This window comes from Notamacropus eugenii, chromosome 4, assembly GCF_028372415.1.
Source record: "Notamacropus eugenii isolate mMacEug1 chromosome 4, mMacEug1.pri_v2, whole genome shotgun sequence".
Taxonomy (NCBI): Eukaryota; Metazoa; Chordata; class Mammalia; order Diprotodontia; family Macropodidae; genus Notamacropus; species Notamacropus eugenii.
The window spans coordinates 96,297,190-96,323,159 of NC_092875.1; the positions used below are offsets into that span (position 1 = coordinate 96,297,190).

The 25,970-nt window shown below is 37.0% G+C and overlaps 1 protein-coding gene across 4 annotated transcripts in view; it reads left to right on the forward strand.

Annotated features, from left to right (window-relative positions):
- TRAPPC9 (trafficking protein particle complex subunit 9) overlaps positions 1-25,970 on the forward strand; it is a 1,025,445-nt gene that overhangs the window by 319,640 nt on the left and 679,835 nt on the right. For all 4 annotated transcript variants that reach the window (XM_072602984.1, XM_072602987.1, XM_072602985.1 and 1 more), the window contains one exon: positions 19,525-19,649. In XM_072602984.1, coding sequence (XP_072459085.1) covers positions 19,525-19,649 — 125 coding nt within the window. The remainder of the gene's footprint in view (positions 1-19,524; positions 19,650-25,970) is intronic.

Here is a 25,970-nt window from a genome sequence, read left to right on the forward strand (position 1 = left end):
AGAGTGAGTTTCTAGAGGTCATGAAGTCCTGGAACACAGCCAGGCAGTACCTGATGAGATGAATTCTCAGGGTGGGGTCCTCAAACTGAGGATCTGGGAGGAGTTCCCAGATGTTCACCACTAACCCCTTCTAATCAGAAAGGGAGGAGCACCAGGGCAGAGACCACTGTTAGTACTGTAGACATTTACCTTGGTATTGAGCTACACATATTGCTGATTGATCGTTAATGCAAAAGAAAAGTTCTAAATGTTTGAATGTGTCAATCAGAATGCTTGATATGCTGTAGTATACATGATCAATGGTATACCTTTCTAGCCATATCTTTCACTTCTCACAGTCATGTACTTTTCTTGGACATAAGTGGGTTACTTCTCATGTAATGTACACGTAGCACACTTTTTCTGAATTTGGCCTTTGCTCATGCTATTCTCTATGATTCATCTCCAAATCTAGCTTATTGAAGTATGACCATAAAAAATTTCACTGGATAATAGATCTAGAGTTGGAATGGACCACAGAAGCCATCTGGTTCAGCCCTTCTTATTTTACAGCTGAGGAAACTGAAGCCTGTGGGAGTTGTGACATTCCCAAATAGTGAGTTTTAGAGGCAGGATTTGAACACATGCCCTCTCATTCCTGAGCCATTGGAGTTTTTTGTTTGTTTTTGCTATACCTTGCTCCTTCCTAGAGTAAGACTTGGAAGACATTTTTAAAAGGTGTTGTGAGTATATACCCTGAAAAGATCCAAATGAGTAAGACTTAGACATAAATGAGAGAAGCAAGGAAGTAATTACCTGTCAGATCTATTTGGAGACTAAGAGAAGAGTTCATGACCCAATAATCACAAGACTCACAGAAGGTCAAATGGAGAGTTTCGGTTACATAAAATTTAAAAGGTATTACATAAACAAAACTAAGAATTAGAAAAGAAGCAGGTAAATGTGGACAAAAAAACTTTGCAGCAAATTTCTCTGATTAAAGGTTTCATTTATAAGCTACATAGAGAACTGATTCAAATTTATAAAACTAAGGTTTTATAAATCCCCAGGTTGTCTCTTGGATGAGTAAATATTTGAGTGTGATTGAATATAGCAAGGACCTTGGCTTTTTAGGTCCTTGGGGGAAAGGAGGTATTCTGCATAGGGAGAATTTCTGAATTGTTAGAGTTAATCCCTTAAAGCACCACAACTTTTAGAATTTTAACCCATGAATGGAAGGATCTATAAAAAAATTTATGTTTCATTACTTTGGAAACTGAATCATCATTTAGACTTTTCTTGATGATCCAGGATCTTAATCAAGCACATGACCTATTGGTCTGAATTCTGAATGAGTACTGATCTTAAAACCTTTAGAGATTTGTAAGGTGGTTTGCTCATGCATTAAGTGGTCCCACACATTTGTGTTTTTTTATTTCTTGGGACCTCTTTTTAACCAGGTTGTAAACTGTCACTTCTCACTGTAGAGTATGCCTGTAGCTAATAGGTGCCAAGCATTATTTTTCACTTCCCCTTTCTTATTCTGGCTGATTCTTTTGAGGATAGAATATCAGATTACTGAACATGTTAGAATTATGTATAAGATGAAAGGAACTAGGCTTTGAGTAAGATTCTAGGAAGTGTTTTAGGCTTGTGGTGTATCCATAGTTAATGGATAACCCTATGTTTTTGCTCCTGCTTGTTTGTTTTGCTTCCATCTTGGCCTTCAACTTTGTTCTTTGTGTCTGAATAGTGGAATAGTAAAAAGAGCATAAGATTTGGGTTCCTATTTCAGTTATTAACAAGCTGTATATTCGTAAGAAAATCACAACTTTTCTGAACCTCAGATTCTTTATCTGTATAATGAATAGTTGGATTAGATACTCTATGAACTCTTTTCTAGGATTCTGTGAAGTTATGCTTATCCAGAGGTAGGTTATACAATATTTTATTTTCCATTCCCTAAAAATATCATCTTTGTAGTTAATGCTTATTAGGGAAATTACTTGATCTCAGTGAGATATGAAAAACACACTCTTCTAAAAACCTCCATGGCATTCATGACAAACTCACAGACTCAAATACAACAAGCACTATTTTTGGGCTGATAAGCCCACTAAACTCTTAGATTCTTTGTGGGATGCCTTCATCTGTCTTTTGCTTTTTCTGTTCTGTCTTCCTATTAATTGCCACCTCAATCTGTTCTCTGTTCTATTTGTGATAGCCGTGTTGGCAGGGAAATGAACTGAAAGACTGAATATGATACTCTTTCCCTCTCCCCCTGAAAACCTCTTTCTATTTCTCTCCTTCCCTGTAATCCCATGCTATTTGTCCATTTTTTTCTAAAAGCCCTTCTTTGAACATATTTTGTTCTCTGCTTCTTCTATCCTCCTTCTGCTTCTCCCCACTCTTTTAGCAGGCATACTTTCTCTTCTGCCTCCTCCCCAAGCTAGCATTCATCTGTTCCTTTTTATAATTTAGAAGCTACCTTCCTATTTCCTTAGGAGTGGCAACAGAGCAAAAACCTGCTGAGAGTAGACAAGTTGTTGGATTGCTTATTGTGGTATCTCTCTTACTTCTGACTGCCTTGGAATTTTGAATTGTTTCTAGCAGCACCTGGCATTTGTGTAGTTTGAGGATGTGGATATGGTTTCTACTTCTGCTGCTTTGTAGGTCAGTGCTAATCACTTTAGGTTTTTTAGCTTTTGTTCCCATAGCTATAAAATGAGGGGTTAGGCACTAGATGATCCCTCTGGCACTTTCCAACTCTAACATTTTCTGTGAACATCCTGTGAGCTGAAGGCTCCAGGTTCTCAGATGGTTCTGCTTAGAGGTCAGGAAAGGATTCAGATTTTAGACGTAAATAGTAGTACTATATACAAAGAACTCAAGACTTTTAGCTCCGACGTTAAGACTTGGATGATGACAATACTGCTTACTCATCCTTCCCTTCTATTATAACTCCTTATTTAACTCTGCTTTAAAGCTACAGAGTTTTATACACCTACATATGTACATATATGTCATTTCACATAATCCTCACCAGTCTTGTGATGTAAGTAGACAGTTCATACATTTCATCTCCATTAAAAAAAACAGTAAAAACTTAGTATTCAGAAAGGTCAGACATTAACTTTCTGAGTCAGGAATTGAACCTGTGTCTTCCATCTTGCAGTCAGTGTTCATTCTACCACCCCAGGTTGCTGCTGTTATAATTAGGAACCATCTTGAGATTTCATTTGTTTAGGGAATTTGTGACAGAAAGACAAGAGGGGCTGATCATATGGTAAGAGCAAGGGATGATATGATAATAATGATGAATATAATGATAGCATCAGCAGTAGCTAGCATTTATTTAATGCTTACTATGTGGAAGGCACTATGTTAAGCATTTTACAGATATTATTCATTTGATCTTCACAACAACCCTTTGAGGTAGTTGCTGTTATCCACATTTCTGGATGAGGAAACTGAGAGAGATAGAGGTCAAGTGACTTGCCCAGGGTCATCCAGCTAGTAAGTATCTGATTTGAACTCAGTTTCTCCTGACTCTTAAGTCTAGCACTATTCACTTTGCCACACAAGTGCCTCTGGATAGCTAATGTACTGTGCTAGTATCCTCAAAATATGAGATGTCATGGATGGGTTGTAATCCTATTTTTGGAAGGAACTTGAATCATTAAGATCACAGATCCACTTGGGTATTGGCAGAGAGACAATGTCTAGAGAGGAGATCAGCACCTACTCTATAACTTACAGTCTTAAGAGTGTCCCCTGAGGGCGCTGAGGGAGTAAGTGATTTCCTCTGTTCGTATAGTTTGTTTCTGTGTTAGAAGCGGGCCAGGAACTCAGGTTTTCCTGACTCTGAGGCCATGTCTCTAGCAGTTATTCTACATTCCCTCTCATATCATTGTTATTATTTCCTAACAAATCACTTTCTTGTTTATTCCTATTTGTTATTCTAAGAAATAACTTTGATGGAAGTATGAGAGTGGAAATAGAAAATTTTTGTAAATTCCTTTCTGTAGTAAGTCCACATTTTTACCATCACAAAGTGTCTGAAAAATATAGAAAATACAAGAGCCTCTTCTTGTTTGTTGCTACCAAGCAACATTTGATTTGGTAGAGCACAATGTGAGCTTAAAGTCTGTCTTCCAACAAGGTGCTTCCTAGCCTATGTTAAAATAGTTCAAGATTTCCCCAGAAGTTCCGATAAAAGAGGTGACTTTGCTCAATGACCCTCCAGTTATTAAGGCATAAAACAAGGAGCTGATGTTTAAAAAATAGATACTCCTCAAAACATTGCTTTTTCTTACACAAGTAGATAAATTTTTTAAAAGAATAAAATTTCATACATTTTCTTTGGTCCACAAGAGGAGTAAATTATAATCTCTGCCTTAAAATTGTCTCCTGATACCAACAACAGAAGAATTATACAGGTTAATTCTCTTTTCAGTAATAAGCTAGAATTCATAATTTTCAGAAAGCCAAAAAAAACTCACAAACTTATGTAATGCTGTGCCAATAAATAGGAAGTGATATTTATGAAGAATTAACCAGAACCCATGGATGACTTGAATAATGGGAGGATTTGTTTTGCTTGATTCAGCATGTTGGTTATAAGGATTTTGTTTTTCTTTTTTTCCTTTTTTCAATGGTGGGAGATATGTGGAAAACTGAGAAAATGATGAGTACCCTCCCTCCAAAATGATTTTGTATTTATTTACTTTTTCTATGTGCATACTTACGTAGATACATTGATTTTATAATTATGGTATATATATATTTCTATATACTTGTGTTCCATATTGAAATGTAAACTCATTGTGAGTAGGAATTGTATACAAAGTGCCTAGCATAGTGCCTAACATATTAGATGCTTAATAAATATTGATTGATTGATTAGGAAATCTCAGGAATGTGCTACTTTTTGCAGTTTAACAAATTATATATATATATATATATATATACACATACATATATGTGTTTCTGTTTAATTTCTTGTATAATTTTAAAAGTTATCTCAAGGAATGAAAGATACCAAAAAATGGAAACAAAATAACCAATATTAATGCTCCCAGAAAATAACTGTTAGAACCTCTATAACTCCTGACACATATGGCTAATTCCTCATATTTATAAAATCCTTACGACAGCCATTTAAACATGTATCAAGGGTATTTTTGATGATATCATAAACAAATTAGAAGTGCAAGCAAGAAACTACCTGTCAGGTCTGTGGATAAAGGAAGAGCAAGAGATAGAGAGAACTACAGAAGGTAAAATGAACGTTTTTGATTATATAAAATTAAAAGTTTTTTTTACAGAAGCAAAAACAACATAACTGAAATTAGAAGAGAAATGGGTAAATGGCAGAAAAAAATCTTTGCTGCAAATTTCTCTAATAAAGGTGCCTTTTCTATGATATATAAGGCACCAATTCAAATTTTTAATATAAAAGAACATTTTCCATGACCGTCCACCTATATATCCTTTTACAAATCTTGCAGTTTTTGTATTCACAATATCTCTCACATCCAATGTCTTTTCTTCACTCATACAGTTACTGTCTTTTTTCTGGCCTTCATCACTCCTTGCCTAGATTTTTGCAACATCTTTCTAACTGATTTTCCTTCCTCAAGTCTCTCACTATTCTTGTACATTTTACACATTCCTGCCAAAGTATTCTCCTTCAGTGCAGATTGGACCAAGTGACCCTCTTACTCAGCCAACTCCAGTGGCTTCCTATTGCTTCTATAATAAAAGGTAACTTTTTTTTATCTTTTAGGTGTCTTTTCAACTCTGTTGTATGCCCCCTTCCGTCTTCTGATACTCCACGCTATGCTGTCCCTCATCACCTCACATCTGCATTATTGCAATAGTCTTTTGGTTGGTTTCTGTGCTTAAGTTTCTCCCCTCTCTAAACCATACTCCAGGTAGCAAAGTACTCTTACTAAAACCGTGGTTTTACCCACGTCAGTGCCGCCTATTCAGTAAACCCCACTGGCTCCCATTTACCTCAAGGGTCAAATATATTATCTTTTGTTTGACTTGTATAGCCCTTCATAACCTGACCCCTTCCCACCCTCGACCCCTCCACCTTCGTCCCCAGCCACTGTGATCCAGTGACTCTGGTCTCCTCGTTCTTTGCACAAGATACTTCATCTCCTGGCTCCATTTTTACTGGCTGTCTCATGCCTTGAAATCTTACGTGATTATCTCCACCTCTTAGCTTTGCTCACATTCTTCAGGTTCCAGTAAAAATCCTGCCTTCTATAAGAAGCATTTCCCAATACCCCTTAATGCTAGCGTCATCCCTTCATTAGTTGTCGTCAATTTATCGTGTCTATTATCCTGTCTAATATCTTGTTTCTACATGGTTGTTTGTAAGTTCTCTTTCCCATCAGACTGTAAACTCTTTTAGAGCAGGGACTGTTTTTTTTTTTAACTCTTTCTTTGTATCCCTAGCACTTAGCATAATGCATGACATATATGAGATATTTATTAAATGCTTGTTGACTTGTCTTTTAGGCCTGGGTTGGCTTAGATGGCTACTGCATTCTTTCTTGAATGAAATCATGTGATTCTTTTCTTCCTGATTTGTGTTTTTCTGGATCTCCCTTATTGGACCAAGGCTTAACACTCTTCCCCAACACTAGATTCCCTTCGTAACATTTCATAGTGTAACACAGTCCCTGGAGAGACTTTGTTTTCTGTTAAATTATCTTTGGGTAGGTTGAGTATAGCATGTCATGATATTCAGCTTTGAATTAAATATCTTGGACCGTGGAGAAGTTAACTTTAAATGAGTTTTGTTTTCATGAAACATTCATGAAACATTTGTTTTCATGTATCTAAAAATGCTTTCCTTATGTATGAAATGATATGATTTTATAATAAAAGTTAACAAATTAGTGCTCTTTTTGAAATTGAAATGAAATTGGTTATGTTTTATTTTTCTCAAAGGATTACATTAAATTTTTAAAATTTCTTTATTTTCAACTTACAAGTATCTATAAATCAAACTTAATAATAACAATTCCAATGATAGCTAGCATACAAATGGTGCCTGCTACGTGCCAAGCACTATGCTATACTCTTTATAAACAATGCCTCATTTGTTATATAATTATTATGTGAAAGATGGTATAGTGTAATATATAGGTTTGACTGGGTAAAGCACTTCACTTTTTATATTTGTCTCAGATTCTCCACCTCTAAAATTGGGATAGTAACACTTGATCGTTCAAATAAATTCAATTTGATAAATACGAAGTGCCTCTGTAAGTATTGGAAATAGAATTTTTAGTGAAGATTTAATCTTTGCCCTCATATAGCTTTTAGTCTATTATTAATCATAATGCATGATGTACATGTGAGATTGTAATTATGATTTCTAAATTAAGTGAGACAGAGCAACAATATTTGTCATTACTTTCTGGTGCCTCCTGTAAAAAAGCTTGATCAGAAAATTGGTTCTTTGGTTGGCATTTGTGATTGGTTTTGGTTTTACTGATCCCACTGTAAAGCATTCTGTGTTCTATATCTCCTGGCAAAACTTATGTTTATTCAGCTGAGACTGACCCTGGGTAACGAGTACACTCTGTGTGGTTCAGCAACACACACCTTGGTTATGAGCTCAGCCTGACCTAATTTCTGTGGCTGTTTACTGAAAAATGAGAGATTTGTCTAGCAACTGTGCAGTAAAGTTTCCTTTATAGCCAATATAACAAAATGGTTAGATATAATTGAAAATCACAGACTATCTGAGCCAGAAACACCCTTATAAGCCATCTGTTCCAGATCAAGAAATTCTGACATGCCCAACATATAGTCATATTATCGTCCCTTGAAGGGAGCATAAAGGAGAACCACTATTTCCTTCAGTTGCCCATTCATTCTTTTGGAAGTTCTAATTGTATGAAAGTCTTTTCTTATATTGAGCTCATGTTATAAGATGCTTTTATAGTTATAGTGTACTTTATGAAATCAGAGAATTCTGGGATTCCAGACAGACCTCATAGACTGTCTTACCTAAATTACCTAAGTTAGAATCCTGTCCACAATACACTTTACAACTGGTCATCTAGTTTTTCTCTTAAGATCTCTATTGAGGGTAAACCCATTACTTTCCTTAGTAGCCCGTTCTTCTTTCTTGTACAGCTGTAATAGTATCCTAGGATCAGAAGTTTTGAGATCAAAGGGGCTTCAGATGTTATTTTGCCTAACACCTTTCTTCTACAGACCTGGAAACCTAGGACAAGAGAGGGTCACTTGTCTAACATCTCCGAATTTTGTAAGACGTAGAGTTGATCTGAGGTCCTAACTCACACCTATCAGATTGGCTAACATGACAGAAAAAGAAAATGATAAGGTCTGGAAGGGAAGTGGAAAAATAGGTATACTAATGCAATGTAGGTAGAGCTGTAAACTGATCCACCCATTCAGGAGAGCAGTTTGGAACTATGCCCAAAGGGCAATAGAATTGTGAATATCCTTTGACTCAACAATACCATTACTATGTCTGTATCTCAAAGAGATCAAAGTAAAAAAAAGAAGAAAAAGGACCTATATGCACAAAAATATTTATAGTAGCTCTTTTTGTGGTGGCAAAGATTTGGAAATTGAAGGGATGCTACCCGGGGAGCGGTTGAACAAGTTGTGATATATGATTGTGATGCAATACTATTGTCCTATAAGGAATGATGAGCAGGATGGTTTCAGAAAAACCTGAGAAGACAAACTGATTCAAAGAGAAGTGAGTAGAACTAGGAGAACATTGTACATAACAATACCGATATTATAATGATGAATAACTTTTAAAGACATAACTTCTGTGAACAAGATAATGTTCCAAGACAATTCCAAAGGACCCAGAACATTGAAAAATGCTGTCCCATCCAGAGAGACTTGATGATGAACTTTGGGGGCAGATTGAAGCATATTTTTTCACTTAAAAAAAAAAAAAAGAGGTAAAGTTGGGATTCTAACCCAGATTTTTGAGTTTAGATTTAGTACTTTTTCCATTACCTTTTAGCAATCATAAATTACTTCTCAACTGAAAACTCTTGCCTCTAGTTCTACCTTCTGGGCCTGAGCAGAAGAAGCGTAATCTGTTTTCCACATGATATTTTAAATATTTGAAAATGACTTTTGTGTTCAGATTTTTTCTTTTCTTCTTCAGGCTTCTTCACTGATTCCCTGTATGACATGACCATTACTTTTCTTTTTTGGAAGGTAGAAGGGGCTTCCTCTGGATGCTCTCTAAATTTTCAGTGGACTTCCTAAGTTGAGATGCATGTAATTAAACAGGATACTCCAGATGTGATCTGAGCAGGTCAGAATATAGTAGAAATACTAACTCCTTATTCCTGGAAGTGATACTTCTTTCAATGTAGCCCAGGGTTACATTAGCATGTTTTCAGCTACCACATTCCATTGTGGACTTCTGTTGGGTACCCCACCCCCAGTCTTCCTTTTAGATGCCTGCTTTCTAGTTATTATGTCTTCTCAAATATTATTGTTCGGGAAGCTGATTATTTTAACCCATGTGTAAGACTTTATACTTAGCCTGATTATTCTTACTAGTGATAAATGTCAAGTCTTACACTTGTCCCAACTTGTCAAGTTCTTTTTGATTCTGGATTCTGTTAGCCTCATTTGAAAAATGGGGATAATAAGAGCACCTACTTTCAAGTGTTGTGAGGATAAAATGAGATAATATTTGTAAAGTGCTTTATAAACTTTCAAGTGCTTTAACTAGCTATTTACTACTATTACCGTTTTTCCTTGTTTTATCAGCATATTTGGTTAACTTTATCTGTTTCATATAAATGTTGAAAGCATAGGACCAAGCACAACTTCATGGGAGACATTGCTAGATACCTCCTCCCTTGACATTAGTGACTACTCTTTTGGTTGTAAGATCATAGATTTAGAGGTGAATGGGACCTCAAAGGTCATCTAGTTCAAACCTTTTTTTTTTCAAATAATGAAACTAGAGCCCAGGGAGGTTAAGTCAATTCTAACTTCACAGCATCTGTCAAATTTTGTCCTCCTCTTTGCTGACATGGCCACCATCCTATTTCAGCCCCTCAGTGTCTCTTTCCCAGATAATTATAATCGTTTCCTAAATGGTCTTCTTGTCTCTAGTTTTTTCCTCTCTAGTCCATCCTGACCAAATCATTCTTCTGCTCGGGGAAACTCCAGTGGCTCTCTGTTGCTTTTAGGATCAAGCACAAATATCGGTCACTTAAAGCCCTTCACCTGGCTTGAGCTTTGCACGTTATTTCTCTTTAGATTCTTTATTATCCAGCCAACTGACCTTCTTACTCTGCCTCATACAGGATATTCCATCACCCATATCTATTCCTTTGCACAGGCTTTCCCTTATATCTACAGTGCCCTGCCTCCTAACATCTTAGGATCCCTTGTTTCCTTCAACCTAACCTGAAGTGCTACTTCCTAAGGCCTTTCCTGATTCCCAGGTACAATTGTCTCCCTACCACCTAAATAACCTCATATTTACTCTGTACATACATGACATATGCACACATTATATATATTTATGCAAAATTAATCTTTTACTGTAGTCCAGTGTAAGCTCCATAAGGGCAAAAACTGCATCTCTTCTTTGAATCTCTAGGATTTAGAAAAATCCTATGTAATAGGCTCTAAATCAGTGCTTGTTGAATGTTTAAGTCATTTACTTAAAGTCATATATTTAATAAGGAATAGTATGAGAATTCTCACTCTCACTCTTATTAAGAGTAGAAGAGAACCTTAATGGCTATCTGATCCAACCAGTTCCTGAAAAGGATTGCCTTCCATGACATACTCAATAAATAATCCTCTAACCTTGACTTTAAGACCACTAATGAGGGGAAACCCAGTACCTTCCAAGGCAGCTCATTATACTTTTGGACACATGTAATTTTTAGGAAGTTTTTTATTATATTGCTTAAGTTTCCCCCTTAGCAATTTTCACTCATTGTACGTAGCTCTGTCTTCTGGTGCCAAATAAAACGAATCCAGTCTCTCTTTCATAGGATAACCTTTCAGATACTTTAAAAAAAAACTATCAAGTCCCTTCTAAGTCTTTTGTTTAATACCTTTTAAAAAATATGATTTCCAAAACAGAAGTAGAATTAACTTGAAGTCTTACTAGAGCAGTGTTCAATGGGACTGTCACTTCTTAATTCTAAGAAGCTAGGACTCTTCCAGTGAAGCCTAAGATAATGTAAGTTTTTGTTGTTGTGTTTGTTGCAATATTACTTCACTGTCCTATACCAAGCTTGCATTCAACTGAAATTCACAGATCTTTTTCAGACAAACTGCTCTCTTACCATTCTTCCATCTTGTATTTGTAAACTTAATTTTAAAAATTTGAAATTGTGGACTTTACATTTATCTCTATTAAATTTTATCTATTAGTTTCAATCAGGTTCAGCCTGGCACAATCTCTTTGAATCCTGACACTTAACATCCTTTCTTCCTGCTGTCCCTTGAAGTTTTGTGTCATTTACAAAATTGAGGAGGATGCCATGTATGGCTTCATCCAAGTCATTAATAAAAATGTTTAATAGCGCTGAGTCCAGAAGACATCCCTGGGCAGACCCCTGGAGACCTCCTTCCAAGTTTTCATCGAACCACACTAATCACTACTTTTTGATTCTAGCCATACAATCAGCTCCAAACCATGTAAATATTTTGTTCTTCTCTCTCCATTGTTTCCACAAAAATGTAGACATTATTAAATATTTCATTAAAGTCTAGGTAAACCTGTACTCTGCCCCCAATTTGCTAGTTCAGTGATCCTGTTAAAAAATAGGATCTATTTGATGATGATCATGACTTCATCATTACTGTTGTGACAGTGATTGGTCTATGATAACTTCTGTTAGCACCATTGCCACCCCTAGAATCCTAAGTAAGATTATAGTTACTGGCAGAATTTTAAAAATCTAGTTTTATTGGTGGCCACTCCCTCTCCCAGTGTACTTTATATCCTTCTCTATAGTGCCTGGAATGCTCTCTCTCCTCCACTGTGACTACTGGCCTCCCTGGCTCCCTTTACGCTCCACTTAAAATCCCAGCTCCTACAGGAAACCTTCCCCAGTCCCTCTTAATTCCAATGCCTTCCCTGTTAATTATTCCTTTTATCCTGAATATCGCTTGCTTTGTATGTGTTTGTTTGTGTGTTGTCTTTCCCATTAGACTGTGATCTCCTTGAGTGCAGAGGTTGTCTTTTGCCCTTCTTCCTAAAACCTAGTGCTTAGCACAGCCCTTGACACATAGTAGGTGTTTAATAAATACTTATTGAATTGAATATATGATTTGCATGAATTGTTGTTAACAGAAAAATCCCTCCCTGGGGTGTGATGAAGCTTTCTTAACTTTGATACTGCATTCTACTCCCACTCTGCCTCTATACCCGAATTAATTGGTTAGTTCTTAATTGATTAGTTCGGCTGGTATGTCAGTGGTGCAAAGGGAAGCAATATGAAATAATTATGGAAACGTAGGATAGAGGTAGTTTTTTAAAAAATGTATTTTATTTCCCCCCCTAATTACAAGTTAAAACCATTTTTAACATTTTAAAATAAGTTTTTAGTTTTAAATTCTATCCCTCCCTTCCTCCATTTCCCCCTCCCTGACATGGTAAGAAATTAGATATACGTTATGCATGTGCCATCATGTAAAATATTTCCATATTAGTAATTTTGCATAAGAAGACTCAAATAAAAGAAAAAGAATGAAAGGAAGAAAGTGAAAAATAGCATGCTTCAGTCTGTATTCAAGGAATATCAATTCTTTATCTGGAGGCAGATAGTATGCTTCATCATCAGACCTTTGGGATTGTCTTGGATCATTGTATTTCCGAGAATAGCTAAGTCATTCACAGCTCTTCATTGTACTCTACTCCTGTCACTGTGTACAACATTCTCCTGGTTCTGATTACTTCATATTTTCATCAGTTCATGTAAGTCTTTCTGAATTTTTCTGAAATCATTCTGTTTGTCATTTTTGAAAGCACGATAGTATTCCATCACAGTCATGTATCACAATTTGTTCAGCCATTCCCCAATTGATGGGCATCCCTTCAATTTCCAGTTCTTAGCCACCACAGAAGAGCTGATTCATACACACACACACACACACACACACACACACACACACACACACACACACACACACACACACAGTGTATATACTATTTTTGTACAAATAAGTCCTTTTCTCTTTTTAATGTCTTTGGGATATAGACCTAGTGGTAGTATCGCTGAATATGCACAGTTTTATACCCCTTTGGACATAGTTCCTGCCAGGCCTAGAGGCCTGAGGGCTACCCGAGTCTTCCCTTACCTCTATTGGAGGTCTTCAGTTGGCCAAACCGGATGCTCGTATGAGAGAAAGGACGTTCCAGAGTCGAACAAGGGTTGAGCTTTATTTCAGGGTCTAGTTACAAGTGCAGGGGAATTCTTCCTTGGGAGGGAGCGAAGAATCTCCCAAGGAGGCAAAGATCTTACAATAAGAGATTGGAAGTAGAAGTGTAAGTGGGGAGAGAGGGGGAGGGGAGAGAAGAGAGAGGAAAAGCGGAGCCTTGTTGTCCTGTCCGCTCCTCGCCCCTCCGCCCAAGAGAGCTTTCAGGCTTTCCTGATCCTACTTAAACTCTCCAGCAGCATAGTTTGCATCTGAATACCGTGCTGTTAGATAACAATAGTGTGCCCAGATCTGGGACAATCTCGAGGGCGGGGAGAGCTCTCTCCCATCACGTTTCTCACAGGAAGAGGCGGAAATACACGAGATAACTCGGTTCACCTCGATTCCCAGTCGTTTCCTGGGGGGTCTCGTGAGAACTCTAAGATTTAGAAGTTCCCACCTTTACCCGCCCGAGACTGTCCACCTGGAATTGAGCTTCCATCCCCAGCAGTTCCAAATTGATAGAACTAGATTTTTGAAGAGCCTTAAACGTTAGGTGTTTTGAATTGAACTAGTCGGCCTGGTCTTCAGATTAAAATACTGAATTAGTTTATGGAACTATACTTAAGTTATTTTCCATCTTTCAACAGCCACCACTACAGTAACCACCACCAGTCTTCCTACTTTTATCTGTTACCACTATTGGTACTAAATTGTTAATATTTTCTTTTAGGGTTTTTCTTTCTTAACATATTTCCACATGTGACAGTAATATATGGAACCCCTCATTAATACTGAATATTTCCTTTTCCTGGAAACAGGAGCCATCTTCTAAGAACTGATTGTATCACTCTTTTGAGAACTTGCAATGTGAACCTAAATCATAATAGCTAATAATAGCTAACATTTATTTACCACTTACTCTGTGTCAAGCACTGTACTGAGTACTTTATGTTATTATCTCATGTGATCCTAACAACAACCCTGGGAGGTAGATGCTATTATGAGTCTCATTTTACAGATGAGGAAATTGAGGCAAACAAGGTTTAGTGACTTGTCCAGGGTCACACAACTAGTAAGTGTCTGAGGTTGGATTTGAACTTAGGTCTTCCTGACTCCATACCCAGCACTCTATCCACTACTCCACCTAGCTGCCTCAAATCTAAACGTACTGGTGTATTTGATGTTGGCTTCCTGCTCTGGTAACAACTGGGATTAGTGTTCAGAGAAAGATGAGAAGTGTGAGCCAACTTCTCATTTTCTTAATTACTTCTGTTTCTCAGCTCTTTTACCTCCTATAGGGCAGCCAATTGAGCAAGAATTCCAGTCAGCTATGCTTTAGTGCCACCTTTTAAATCTATAGAACTATATCCTCTGAAAACATTATTTTTCAAAAAGTTATTTATTTCCCTCAAAAATGGTATCTTTGATTATTTTCCTTATCTGGTGCTGCCCTCCCAGTAACCTGGACTTCAGAAGGTTGTGAATTCATCCCTAAGTCCTCCTTTTCCTTTGTCCTCATATTGAATTAGTTGTGTTTTGTCTGTTGTGTCCATTTTGTCACTGTCCTTGCATTGCCACAAGGGCTTGCATGTTTTTGCAGAAAAACTTCAGGACTTTGAGTGAGGAGCAACTTTTATACAGATCTTGGCTTTAATATACAGTAGTTGTATAGTTCTGGATAAGCTGTTTAGCCTTGTGGAGTCTCCATCTTATGGATCAGAACAGTAAGACTTGTGCTACTTAACTCAGTGAAGAAAGTGTTCTGTGGGTCTTAAAGCACCATATTAGTGTAAATTATTAGTGCCTTTCTGCTGTGCTAGATTCAGAGTTAGAAGGGACCCAGTGAGTGAAGGCCAGGAGGCTGTGACTTGCCACGGGTCATACAGATAGTAAGTAGGAGAAGTAAGACTGGAACTGTGTCCTCCGCCTCCACAGCAGTGTTCTTTCCATTGTACCGTGCCGCCTCTAGAGTTTTTCTAGGTTTCCCACATCTTACCCCGATTGTCATCCCTCTTGTTACTGCACTATTTTATGGCTCATTCCTTTTTACTCGAACCACTGCAGTCGTTTCCTAACCCAGCCTTTTTACCGCTAGTCTTTGCTCTCACCTTTTCCATCACGTCTCTAATTCCAACTGCATACCACAACTGGGACAACCTTCCTCTAATTTGTCGTTCTGCTCGGGCGACTGTTCTTATTATGGATCTTTAGTGATTACCTGTTGCTTGCTATATAAAGTCTTATCTTCAAAACTTGGAATTCACGGTCCTCTCTGATGTGGCCCTCACTTATCTTTCCAGTTGCTTTTCTCAGTCTTCCTCATCAGGTATCCTATGTTCCTATTAAATTGAATAATATGCCTCTTCCTAAGTATGCCCAGTTTTTCTTTTCCCCATTGTTTGTTTTTGCTCCTACATGAAATTTCTGAATCTCTGTCTTTTAAGATTGTAGAATCATAGATTTAGAACTGGCATACTACCAACTTTTTTTTCCAGCCCTTTCATTTGATAGACAAAGAAAGAGAGACCCAGAGAGGATATCTGATTTGCTCAAGGTTTCACAGACATTTGTCAGAGCCAAATTTGAAGCTAGTTTATCTTACTCCAAATATATAGTGCTCTTCTCACTATATCCTGTGACTTCTTATAATCTTCAATTGCCTTTAAGGTCCACCTGAAATGCCTCTTTTTCCCCTAGAGTCAGAAATTAGGTTTCTTTCAACTCCTTTGTGCCACTTCTTTAGAAACATTATACCTGGTATCATAGGTATTGGCACGTATCTCATTTTCACCACTATATTTGAAATCAAAGACCACATCTTATTCATCTCTCTGTCTCCCCCATTGCTGAATATAGTGCCTCACATATAGCTATATTCATTGAATTCTTACTGAGATGAATTGAATGAATTTGTGCTAGGACTAGTATAAAGAAAATCAGCCAGATGATCTGGAGATTATAACCGAAGGCAAACACCATGAGGTTGATGAAAACATAGAGATTATAAAAATAGTGGAAGAAATTGATAAATTAGCAGTTCACAAACTGTTCTCTTGAACCCTAGGATTCTATGCCACTGTCAATAGGATTTGTATATGAAAGAAATAATTTGTTAGCAGTGTTTTCTCTTCTGACATTAAAGAACTTCAAATATCTCTGGCAGCATAGGTGTAGTTCCTCCTTCTGTTGATGTGGATCATAACTTTCATGCCTTAATATGTGATTTAATGAGTTACTGTGGCCTAAATCCCATTATTTGGACAACCTTCTGATGATGTGCTTAATTGTAATTAGCTAGTATGGTTCCTCAAGGTCTGTTTGGCTCCTGATCTTATTATCCGGTGTATTAGTTTCCTTTCCTTTCTGTCATAGTTAACTTCATATCTGTTAAACATGCCATTTATTTCATTTCCCCAGGCAATGACAAAAATGTATTTTTAAAATACAAGACCAGGGCCAATCACAAATCCCTGGGACAATAGGTTACTCTTTCCATGTTGGCATTGAACCATTGAAGACTGTTTTTAGGGTCTGGCTGTTCAGCTTGTTATGTATCCGTGCAATGGTGCGGTTTTTTTTCTTAACCCTTATCTATGTATCATTCCATAAAAACAGCATGAGAGGCTTGTTCAATGTTACATTAAAATTAAACTGTCCTGATCTTCCGCCCTTAATGACTGTGGAAAAAAAGTTAAAGTGACTTTTTGAAGTTACTGCTTCCTTTTCTAGATGCTTACTAACCATCTCTTAATTTATTTTCACATTTTGCTAGGAATTCATATTTTACACTCTAGTCTCTTCTCCCTTTAGAAAATTATTACAACCCTTGCCCTCTGATTCTCTAGCATGTCTTGTGTTGTCAGTAATCTTTCTAAGATCACTGATAATAGCTCAACAAACACTTTTCTCAATTCTTTTGGTACTTTGGGACTGATAACTTGAACTCTTTAAAGGCAGCTAAATGCTTTCTGATGATTTCCATACATATCTTATATTTCAACTCCTTAGCCATTTTAATTCTATCTTCTCTGATTCAAAGGTCATTTTCCTTGGCAGAAAAAAAAAATGAAGAAAAATTAAGAGCTAAACTGGTCTCCATATCACCACTGTCTATTATTATCCTTACATCTGCTACAGCAGATTTCTCTCTTCTGTGCTTTGTGATATGAACACTTCGTAGACCTACCTAGGATGTGCATGGGGTGTTCAAGGAGGACAAGAACCTCTGGTGTGAGGATAGGTCAAGCCCTTTTAAGGGCTGCTCATCCACTCTTAGTATCTACCTGGCCCTCAGTTACTTGGCACAAAACTCTCGCCTCTGACTCCAAAGAAGTTGTAGCGTGTGCAGTGGTTGCACCCTGGTAAAGCATCTAAGCAGATGGGTTAAGTTGAAGGTAGCCGACAGGCCTTAAATTCTTTGATTGGTTGGGGGGGGTGTCTACCCCAAGTGTATGAAGACTTTTCTTGATGGAAGGGGCAGATGAGAACAATTTTTTTCCAACAGATGCGAAGGGCCACAAAGTTCATCCCTTTACTGCATCCTGGGTCATTATTAAGCCTCTTGACTCTTATGTTGCCACTGGACTTCATTGTCTCTAGAAGAGAGAGTGAGGCTGATAACTTTGTGTAACTCTGCTTCACTTAAATCCAATTCCTGCAGAAGTCAGGACATCAAGTGTGATGTCACTGGTCCTCTTCAAGACTGAAGGACAAACAACAGCATCCATCCAGGGAACAGATTGCTTTCTGCTCCAAGCGGTCTGCATCCTTGCCAGTACTTGTATAACATTAAACACGTTCCTCAAGGACAGGTGGTTACCCCTGCATTCTTACCATTGCCCACTAAAGGCTCAGTCTATTCATTATGTGAAATGTTTTCTTCATATGCTCATTCATTAATTCATTCATTCATCAGCCATTTATTAAACCTTTGCTAGTTGTTGGGACTACAAAGAAGAAAAGACCTTGCCCCCAGGGACCTCTATCCATTTATCTGTCTGTCTATCTGTTTGTCTGTCTATCGATCTGTTTATCTATCTATCAATCATTTGTGTTTGTATGTATATTGTATATACACACATATGTTTTGTCTATTTATGTGCATGCATATATTTATACATATATACATGTATATACATGCATATACATATGTATATGTACATAAATGCATACATATATACACTTATATATATATGAGAGAGAGATGGGAACAGCTAGATGGTATAATGGATAGCTTGGAATCAGGAACTATTCTTGCTGAGTTCAAATCTGGTCTCAGACTGTTACTAGCTGTGTGACCCTGGGCAAGTCACTTAACCCTCTTAATCTTAGTTTCCTCATCTTTAAAATGAGTTGAAAAAGGAAATGGCAAACCACTCCAGTATCTTTGCCAAGAAAACCCCAAATGGGGTCATGAAGAGTTGTACATGATGGAAAAATAACTGAATGACAAAATATACATACATGTATGTATGTATAGCATATATAGGTATACATACATATAAATGTATATAAATTAAATTTCAAATAGTTCCAAGTACTGAGAGAGATACAACTCTAAAAGATACAACCATCTAAAAGATAACACATGGTCCCTGCTGTCATAGAACTTACCAATTGCTGGGGAACTAGAAACAAGTATAATACTTTGTTTTAAGTGTATTAGAGAGCTTCAAACATAGATGGAGAGATTGATATCTCTCCATCTATGTATGTTTGAAACTCTCTAATATTTGTGCATGTTTGAAAATCCCTTCCAGATAAACTAATGGATTAATAGAGAGCTCTCTCTTTTTCCTCTCAAACATGCACAGAGAAATGAATAAAATATACAAAGTACAAAGAGATTATTTCTGGCCAGAAAGATGTTGCAAACACTGTGTGAGAAATTAGGAGAGGTTTCATATAGGATAATACTTGAACTGAACCTCGAAAAAAGCTCGGACACTCAAGAAGTGGGATGAGGAATAAATTAATGCTTAATATAGGGGATGAAGTCTGTAAAGATACAGGTGTGGGAAAGGAAATGTTGTGTAGGGGGAACTGTAAGTAAATGGACCAAAATGTATCTTGTCTGCCTGAGACTCACTAGCATGTTTTATCCTCTTTTTTTCCCCCTAGATGGAATCAGCGTTAGTGGTCTTCCTCTTTCCAGTCCATTTCGACAGGTTGTCAAGCCTCGAGTTGACAGCAAACCAGTGAATCCCCCAGAAGGTAGCAAGGCTGGTGATTTCAGCCATGTAAAAGTAAGTGAGTGATTTCTAGACAAGAGATATACCTTTTTTTTTTGAGCAGCTTACCCTTTTTGTGTCTCTGTAAATTTTTATCAGTCAAAGTTTATTTGGGGCTGGGGGTATGGTATTGGAAGACAGGCAATAATCTGAATATTAAACTATAATTATTGTTCTGTGATGAAACTTATCTCGCAACCTTTGAACCTGTCATGAATTTGAGGAAAGTAATTGCAATCAAGCTTTAGTATCTTGTGACTTGGAGAGTTTATCCTGCAGATATGAAACCTGTTGTATTGATTTGAAAGTACGATGAGCTTTTCCCCTTCTGCCTCTCTACCCCTCTTGCTCCCCACCCCCACCCGAATTTGAACAGACTCTGAGTGTGATCTTTGAGGGTGATGATGAATGGGACCTAAAACATAGAGGGCAGCGATAAAAATGAATATAACATCCTGATTGGAATCAAAAGAAATACAAAAAAAGGAACAAAAAGACCTTTCTCAGTAAATTAATATATTTATAACAACTTTATTTAATCATTTTTCATTTTATACACACATTCTCACATACTCAGTCCTTCCTTCCAACTTGATCTCCTTTTAGGGAGTTTGCCTGTATTTGGGAGCGGCTTAAATATAGAGATATTTGAACTAAAAAGAACTGACTTTTGGACTTAGAATGGCTCTGTTCCCTGCCATAGTAGGCACTTATTAAATATATGTTCAGTTGAATTGGGCCCTGAAGTTTTTTCCATTTTTCTCTGTCGTACATGTCAGTATTTTGTCATCTCTTTCCTTCTCTTGTCATCTTCTTCCTTCTTTTCTGCCACCACCTTCTCCTCCTCTTCATCAAATCTAGCATTTGTATAGCATTCAAATTTTTTAAAAATGCTTTTACAAATATTATCTAATTTTGTCACAACAACCCTGAGAGGAAAGTGCTATTGTTATCTCCACTTACAGCTAATATGTATGTGAGACTGGATTTGAACTCAAATCTTCCTGATTCCAGGTCCAATGCTTTATCTCCTGGGCCACCTAGATACACCCCTGGAGATATCATCTTGTATATTGAATGGATAGAAAATAATTGAATCCCAGAGGTAGCATGAACAACCCATGGCCTGATAATCCTATAACAACTACAAAGTGCTGCCCTTAGAAGAATTTTGTGAGATTGGTAGTATGAGTATTTTTTCCCCATTTTACGGATGAGATAACCAAGGCTTTGAGAAGTTAAATGTTTTGCATACAGTTATGGGACTAGGAAATGTTAAGTCAGGAATTGAATCTAGTTCTCCTGAGTCTAGGTTCAGCATTCCTACCACGATTTACTGTTTTCTGTGTGTGTGTTTGCGCATGTGTGCATGTGTGTGTCTTAATTTAAGCATGTGAATTCCTTGATGAAGGGAGCTCTGTGAATACAGATTTGTAGTCATTTTGGTGTGACACGTAGTTTTAGAGAATTACATTGAAAGATACAATTATTTGTCCAGATTCGTAGCTAGTATGTGTCAGAAATGTGATTTGAAGTCAGGTGTAGTATTTCTACCAATCTGCCTCTGATCTTCTTTTAAGTCTTGTCAGCATTCCATGCATAATCCTGAAGTGCAATTCAGGGAAGCAATCCTTAAACTCATCCTGCTGTTGACTTTCCTTCTAGATTTATGACTTGGCTAATTGATGACAGTCCTTTAGATCTTATCTTAATCCTTGCTTCTTGAGTTCTTAGTCGGTGAAAAGGCACTGAGGTGCTAGATTTCCAAGTAAGCCATTTGCTCTACGAGGTCATTTTTTGAGATTAATACTATTGAAAGTTAACTTGTCAAAATGGAGAATTCTGTATATTTTCTTTAAACTTTTACTTGTATATGCACTGCCATTTAAAATAAGCTATGCTGCATGTTGTTATGGAAAGAAACTGGATTTGGAATCAGGAGACCTGGTTAAGTCTTAGCTCTGACATTTACTGGTGATGTGACTTTGGACAAGTCACTTCACCTCTGATTCTCTTATCTATAAAATGAAGATAATAAGGCTTGGTTGTTGTTAATGGAAGTGCCATGTCTGGAAATATTTCTTCATCAGGGCTTCTTCAACCTTCATAAGGGGATAATAATGATGATAATTACAGAATCCCAAACTTTGAGTCAGAAGGGACTTCTAAAGTCATCCACTCAAATCACAAATCTGGTTTAGTATAGTAGTAATGAATTCAGGTAGAAATGCATCACTGTGTGGTGTATATTGACTTAGAAAAGTAGAACTTAACATTATCCATGTTGTATTGTATTTTTATACTTTGTTAAAACATTTCCCGATTACATTTTACGCTAGTTTGGGTCTTGAACTGGGAGATTTTGCAGTCCTCTGCAGGCCATGAGTTTGACACTTCTGGTTTAGAACATTGCTATCCAGTTTCTCCTTAAGCACCACTAGTGACAGATAATTGACTACCGTTCATGGCATATCATTATAATAATGTTATATTTATAACAATATGGTAATTATAATTTATATTTACATGCTGCTTTGTGGTAAGTTACAGTGCGTTTTTGTAGACATTTCAATCACCGACAGCGCAAGAAGGGATCTCATAGATGATCCAGTCCTTCCCTTTGTTATCTAAGCAGGATGACATGCGAATAGCATTGGCCTAGCAGTCAGAAGATCTGGCTATGCGATGACTAGATCTCTGGGTAAACCCTTTGTCTCTCTAGGGTCTAATTTCTTTGTCAGGGTTTTCTCTATGTTACAAAAGAGGAAACAGGTCTGGGAATATTGTGACTTTAAGAGTCACAGAGCTGGTAGATGGCAGAACTGGGATTCAGATATCGATTGTCTTTGGATTCTAAATCCAGTCAGCTTTGTGCAGTTTTTGAGGATAAGATATCCCATCTACTTCTAATCATGAGATTGTTGCTTTGCCATAGATATAAAGGAAGGCTTTGCACTGTCTCTATACAACTTTCACCTCTCTGGCTTTCTGGTGCTAATAGCAATGGCATCACATTTTTTTTTTCTGTGTTGCTATATGATGGCTTTTTCTTAGAGCTGTCAGAATGTTATTTTGCAGATATTAGGAGCATGCTTCGAAGGCAGCAGCAGCATTTAGGCTGAAGAATGATCGTGATAGAAGGAATGAATATAATGTGCTTGATCTCTCAGCAGCTTGTTACTCGACTGTCAGCTGGTTTTGGAATGAGTGACTTGAAGGGAAGCTGGCTTGGTAGTAATGCCTTTATAACTGTAGGTACAGGAAACGGTTGAAAATTAAGCAGAATAGGAATATAGATTCATAGAACAGTGAGTCTGAAAGGGACCATACACAGAACATCGAATACTTGTTCTTAAAACATTAGAGTGAGCAGGACCTTAGAGCAACCATGTGATATAGTGGATGGAATGCTATAATTAGAGGCCTTAATTTTGAATCCCACCTCTGTCATTTATGACCTTTGTGACCTTGTAAGACATTTAAACTCTTGAGCCTTTGATTTTTTCATCTGTAAAATAATGGAGTTGAACTCGATGGTCTCTAAAGTCCCGTAAGGCTTTAAAACCCTGTGGTCTATGAACATAGAATATCAGAACTGGAAGAAACCTTAGAATGTTTAAACACAGAATATAAAATTTAATTCATTTCCACAGTGATTTATTGAGCAATTACCAAAAGGGAACCTTTGAGACTAACTGGTCCAACTTCATTTTAAAAATGAGGAAACTAAGACCCTAAGAAGGGAAATGATTTGCCATAGATCTCAAAGCACTTTTAATTTTAATTTATCTAACTCCTCTTCAATTCTTGATATTCCTTATTCCTTCCCTTTCTGATCCTGATTCTCTCTTCTCTTTCTAGGTACTTTTGTATCTGATATTCTATGGGTTTTATAGATACCTATGTATGTACCTATTGTTTCCCCTGTTACAGTGTAAGCTTCTTGTTTGTATCTCCAGTTCCTGGCATAGATACTGGCAAATAGAACTCAATTGATCTGTTTATTCATCAATGGCAATTGTTCAGGTTTGTATTAGGAATTTACAAGAAACAAAAGAAAAAAAACCATAAAAAGGCAACAATACTACTTTCCTGTTCTATAGAATATTGTTTATTCATACTGCTTTCTGATCAGAATTAGTTTTCATGTGTTGAATGGCCCTAAATGGCTCTTTACATTTGGGCAAATGATCTGGTTAGTTTTTTCAGAATGTTTATTTTATTTTTAATTTATGAAAGTAAATAAGCATTTTGATAACATTGTATAATAAACAAAGATGATTGTGCATGAAACTGCAAATCTATTATGTGTAACTTACTATTCCCTTTAAATATATAATGAAGTTATCATGCCCATTCTTTTTTTCCCTTTTTTCCTCCCTACTCCCTGCCCTAGAGATGGCTACCATTAGACGCAAATATGCATATATACATATCTATATATATAACACACATATACATATATATACATCTATATGTATATATATGTATATGTATGTACATATATATACATATAAAATCATTGTACATATACTTCTATTTATCAGTTCTTTCTTTGGATGCAGATAATGTCTTCCTTCATATATCCTTTGTAGTTAATTTGGGTTTTTATAATAGTCTAAATGATTGAGTTGCTCAAAATTGTTCTTAAATCAATATTGCATTACTTTATGCAACATTCTCTTGGTTCTGCTCATTTCCCTCTTCATTATTTCTTGCAAGTCTGTCCATGTTTTTCTAACATCATTGTGCCCATCGTTTCTTATAGCACACTAGTCTTCCATCACAATCATATACCACAACTTGTTCAGCCATTCTGCCAGGCCTAGAGGCCTGTGTGGGCTACCCGAGTCTTTCTTACCTCACCTCCGAGGTCTTCGGTTGGCCAAAACCGGATGCACATATGAGAGAAAGGACGTTCCAGAGTCGAACAAGGGTTGAGCTTTATTTCAGGGTCTAGTTACAAGTACAGGGGAATCTTCCTTAGGAGGAAGAGGGGGAGATTTCCTAAGGAGGCTAGGATCTTAAGGGCTTGGAAATAGAAGTACAAGCGGGGAGAGAGGGGGAGGGGAGAGAGGAAAGAAGAGGAGCGGAGCCTACTGTCCTCTTGGCTCCACACGTGCTAAGAGCGCTTTCAGGCTTCCTCAATCCTACTTAACCTTCAGCCACACAGTTTGCATCTCAATACCGTGCTGTTAGATAACAATAGTGTGCCCAGATCCGGGACGACCTCGAGGGCAAGGAGACTCCACCCATCACGTATCTCCAGGGGAGAGGCGGAAATACCCGAGCTAGCCGAGCTAGCTCAGTCTGACCTTCTCGAACCCCCGCTGTTCATGGAGGGCCTCGTAAGACTCTAAGATTTAGAAGTCCCACTTTTACCCGCCCGAGACCGTCCACACGGAATTGAGCTTCCAATCCCAACACCATTCTCTAATTGATGGACATTCCTACAATTTCTCATTCTTTGCCCCCACAAAGAAAGTTGCTGTAAAGATTTTAGAATGTGTATGTTCTTTTTCTTTGTCCCTAATTCTTTGGAAATAGACTTAGTAGTAGCATTGCTAGGTCAAAGGGTACAGACAGCTTAATACATCTTTGGACATAATTCCAGATTGCCCTCTAAAATTGTTGGATCAGTTCATAATTCAACCAACAATGAATTAGTGTGCCAATTTTTCCACATCCCCTCCAACATTTGCCACTTTTCCCTTCAATCATTTTAACCAGTCTGATAGATGTGAAATGATATCTCAAAGTTCTTTATATATTTGAGATATATATCTTCACCTGAGAATCTGCTTTTAAATTTTTTCCCCAATTTTCTGCTTTTCTTCTGCTCTTGGCTACTTATGTTTTATTTGTACAAAACCTTTTTAAATTTAATGTAATCAGAATAATCCATTTTACATCTTACTTGCTCTGTATCTCTTGTTTATTCATAAATTGTTCACCTATCTGTAAGTTTGATAAGTAATATCTTTAATGTTTTTCAGTGTTCTTGTGATCTCTCTTTCTTTGTATCTAAATCATGTATCGATTTTACCCTTATCTTGGTAAATGGCATGTTATTGGTCTGTGCCCAATTTTTGCCATTTCAGTTTTCCTAACAATTTTTTTTTTTACCAAATAATGAATTTTTATTCCAAAATCTTAAGTCTTTACATTTGTCAAATACAGTGTTACTATATTTATATGTTGCTGTAAATTGTAGGTTTGCTCTGTTCCGTTGATGTACCTCTATTTCTTAGCCAGTACCAGATAGTTTTGATAATTAGTGACTTCTCATATAGTTTAAGATCTGGTAACTCTCAAAACTCCTTCCTTTACATTTTA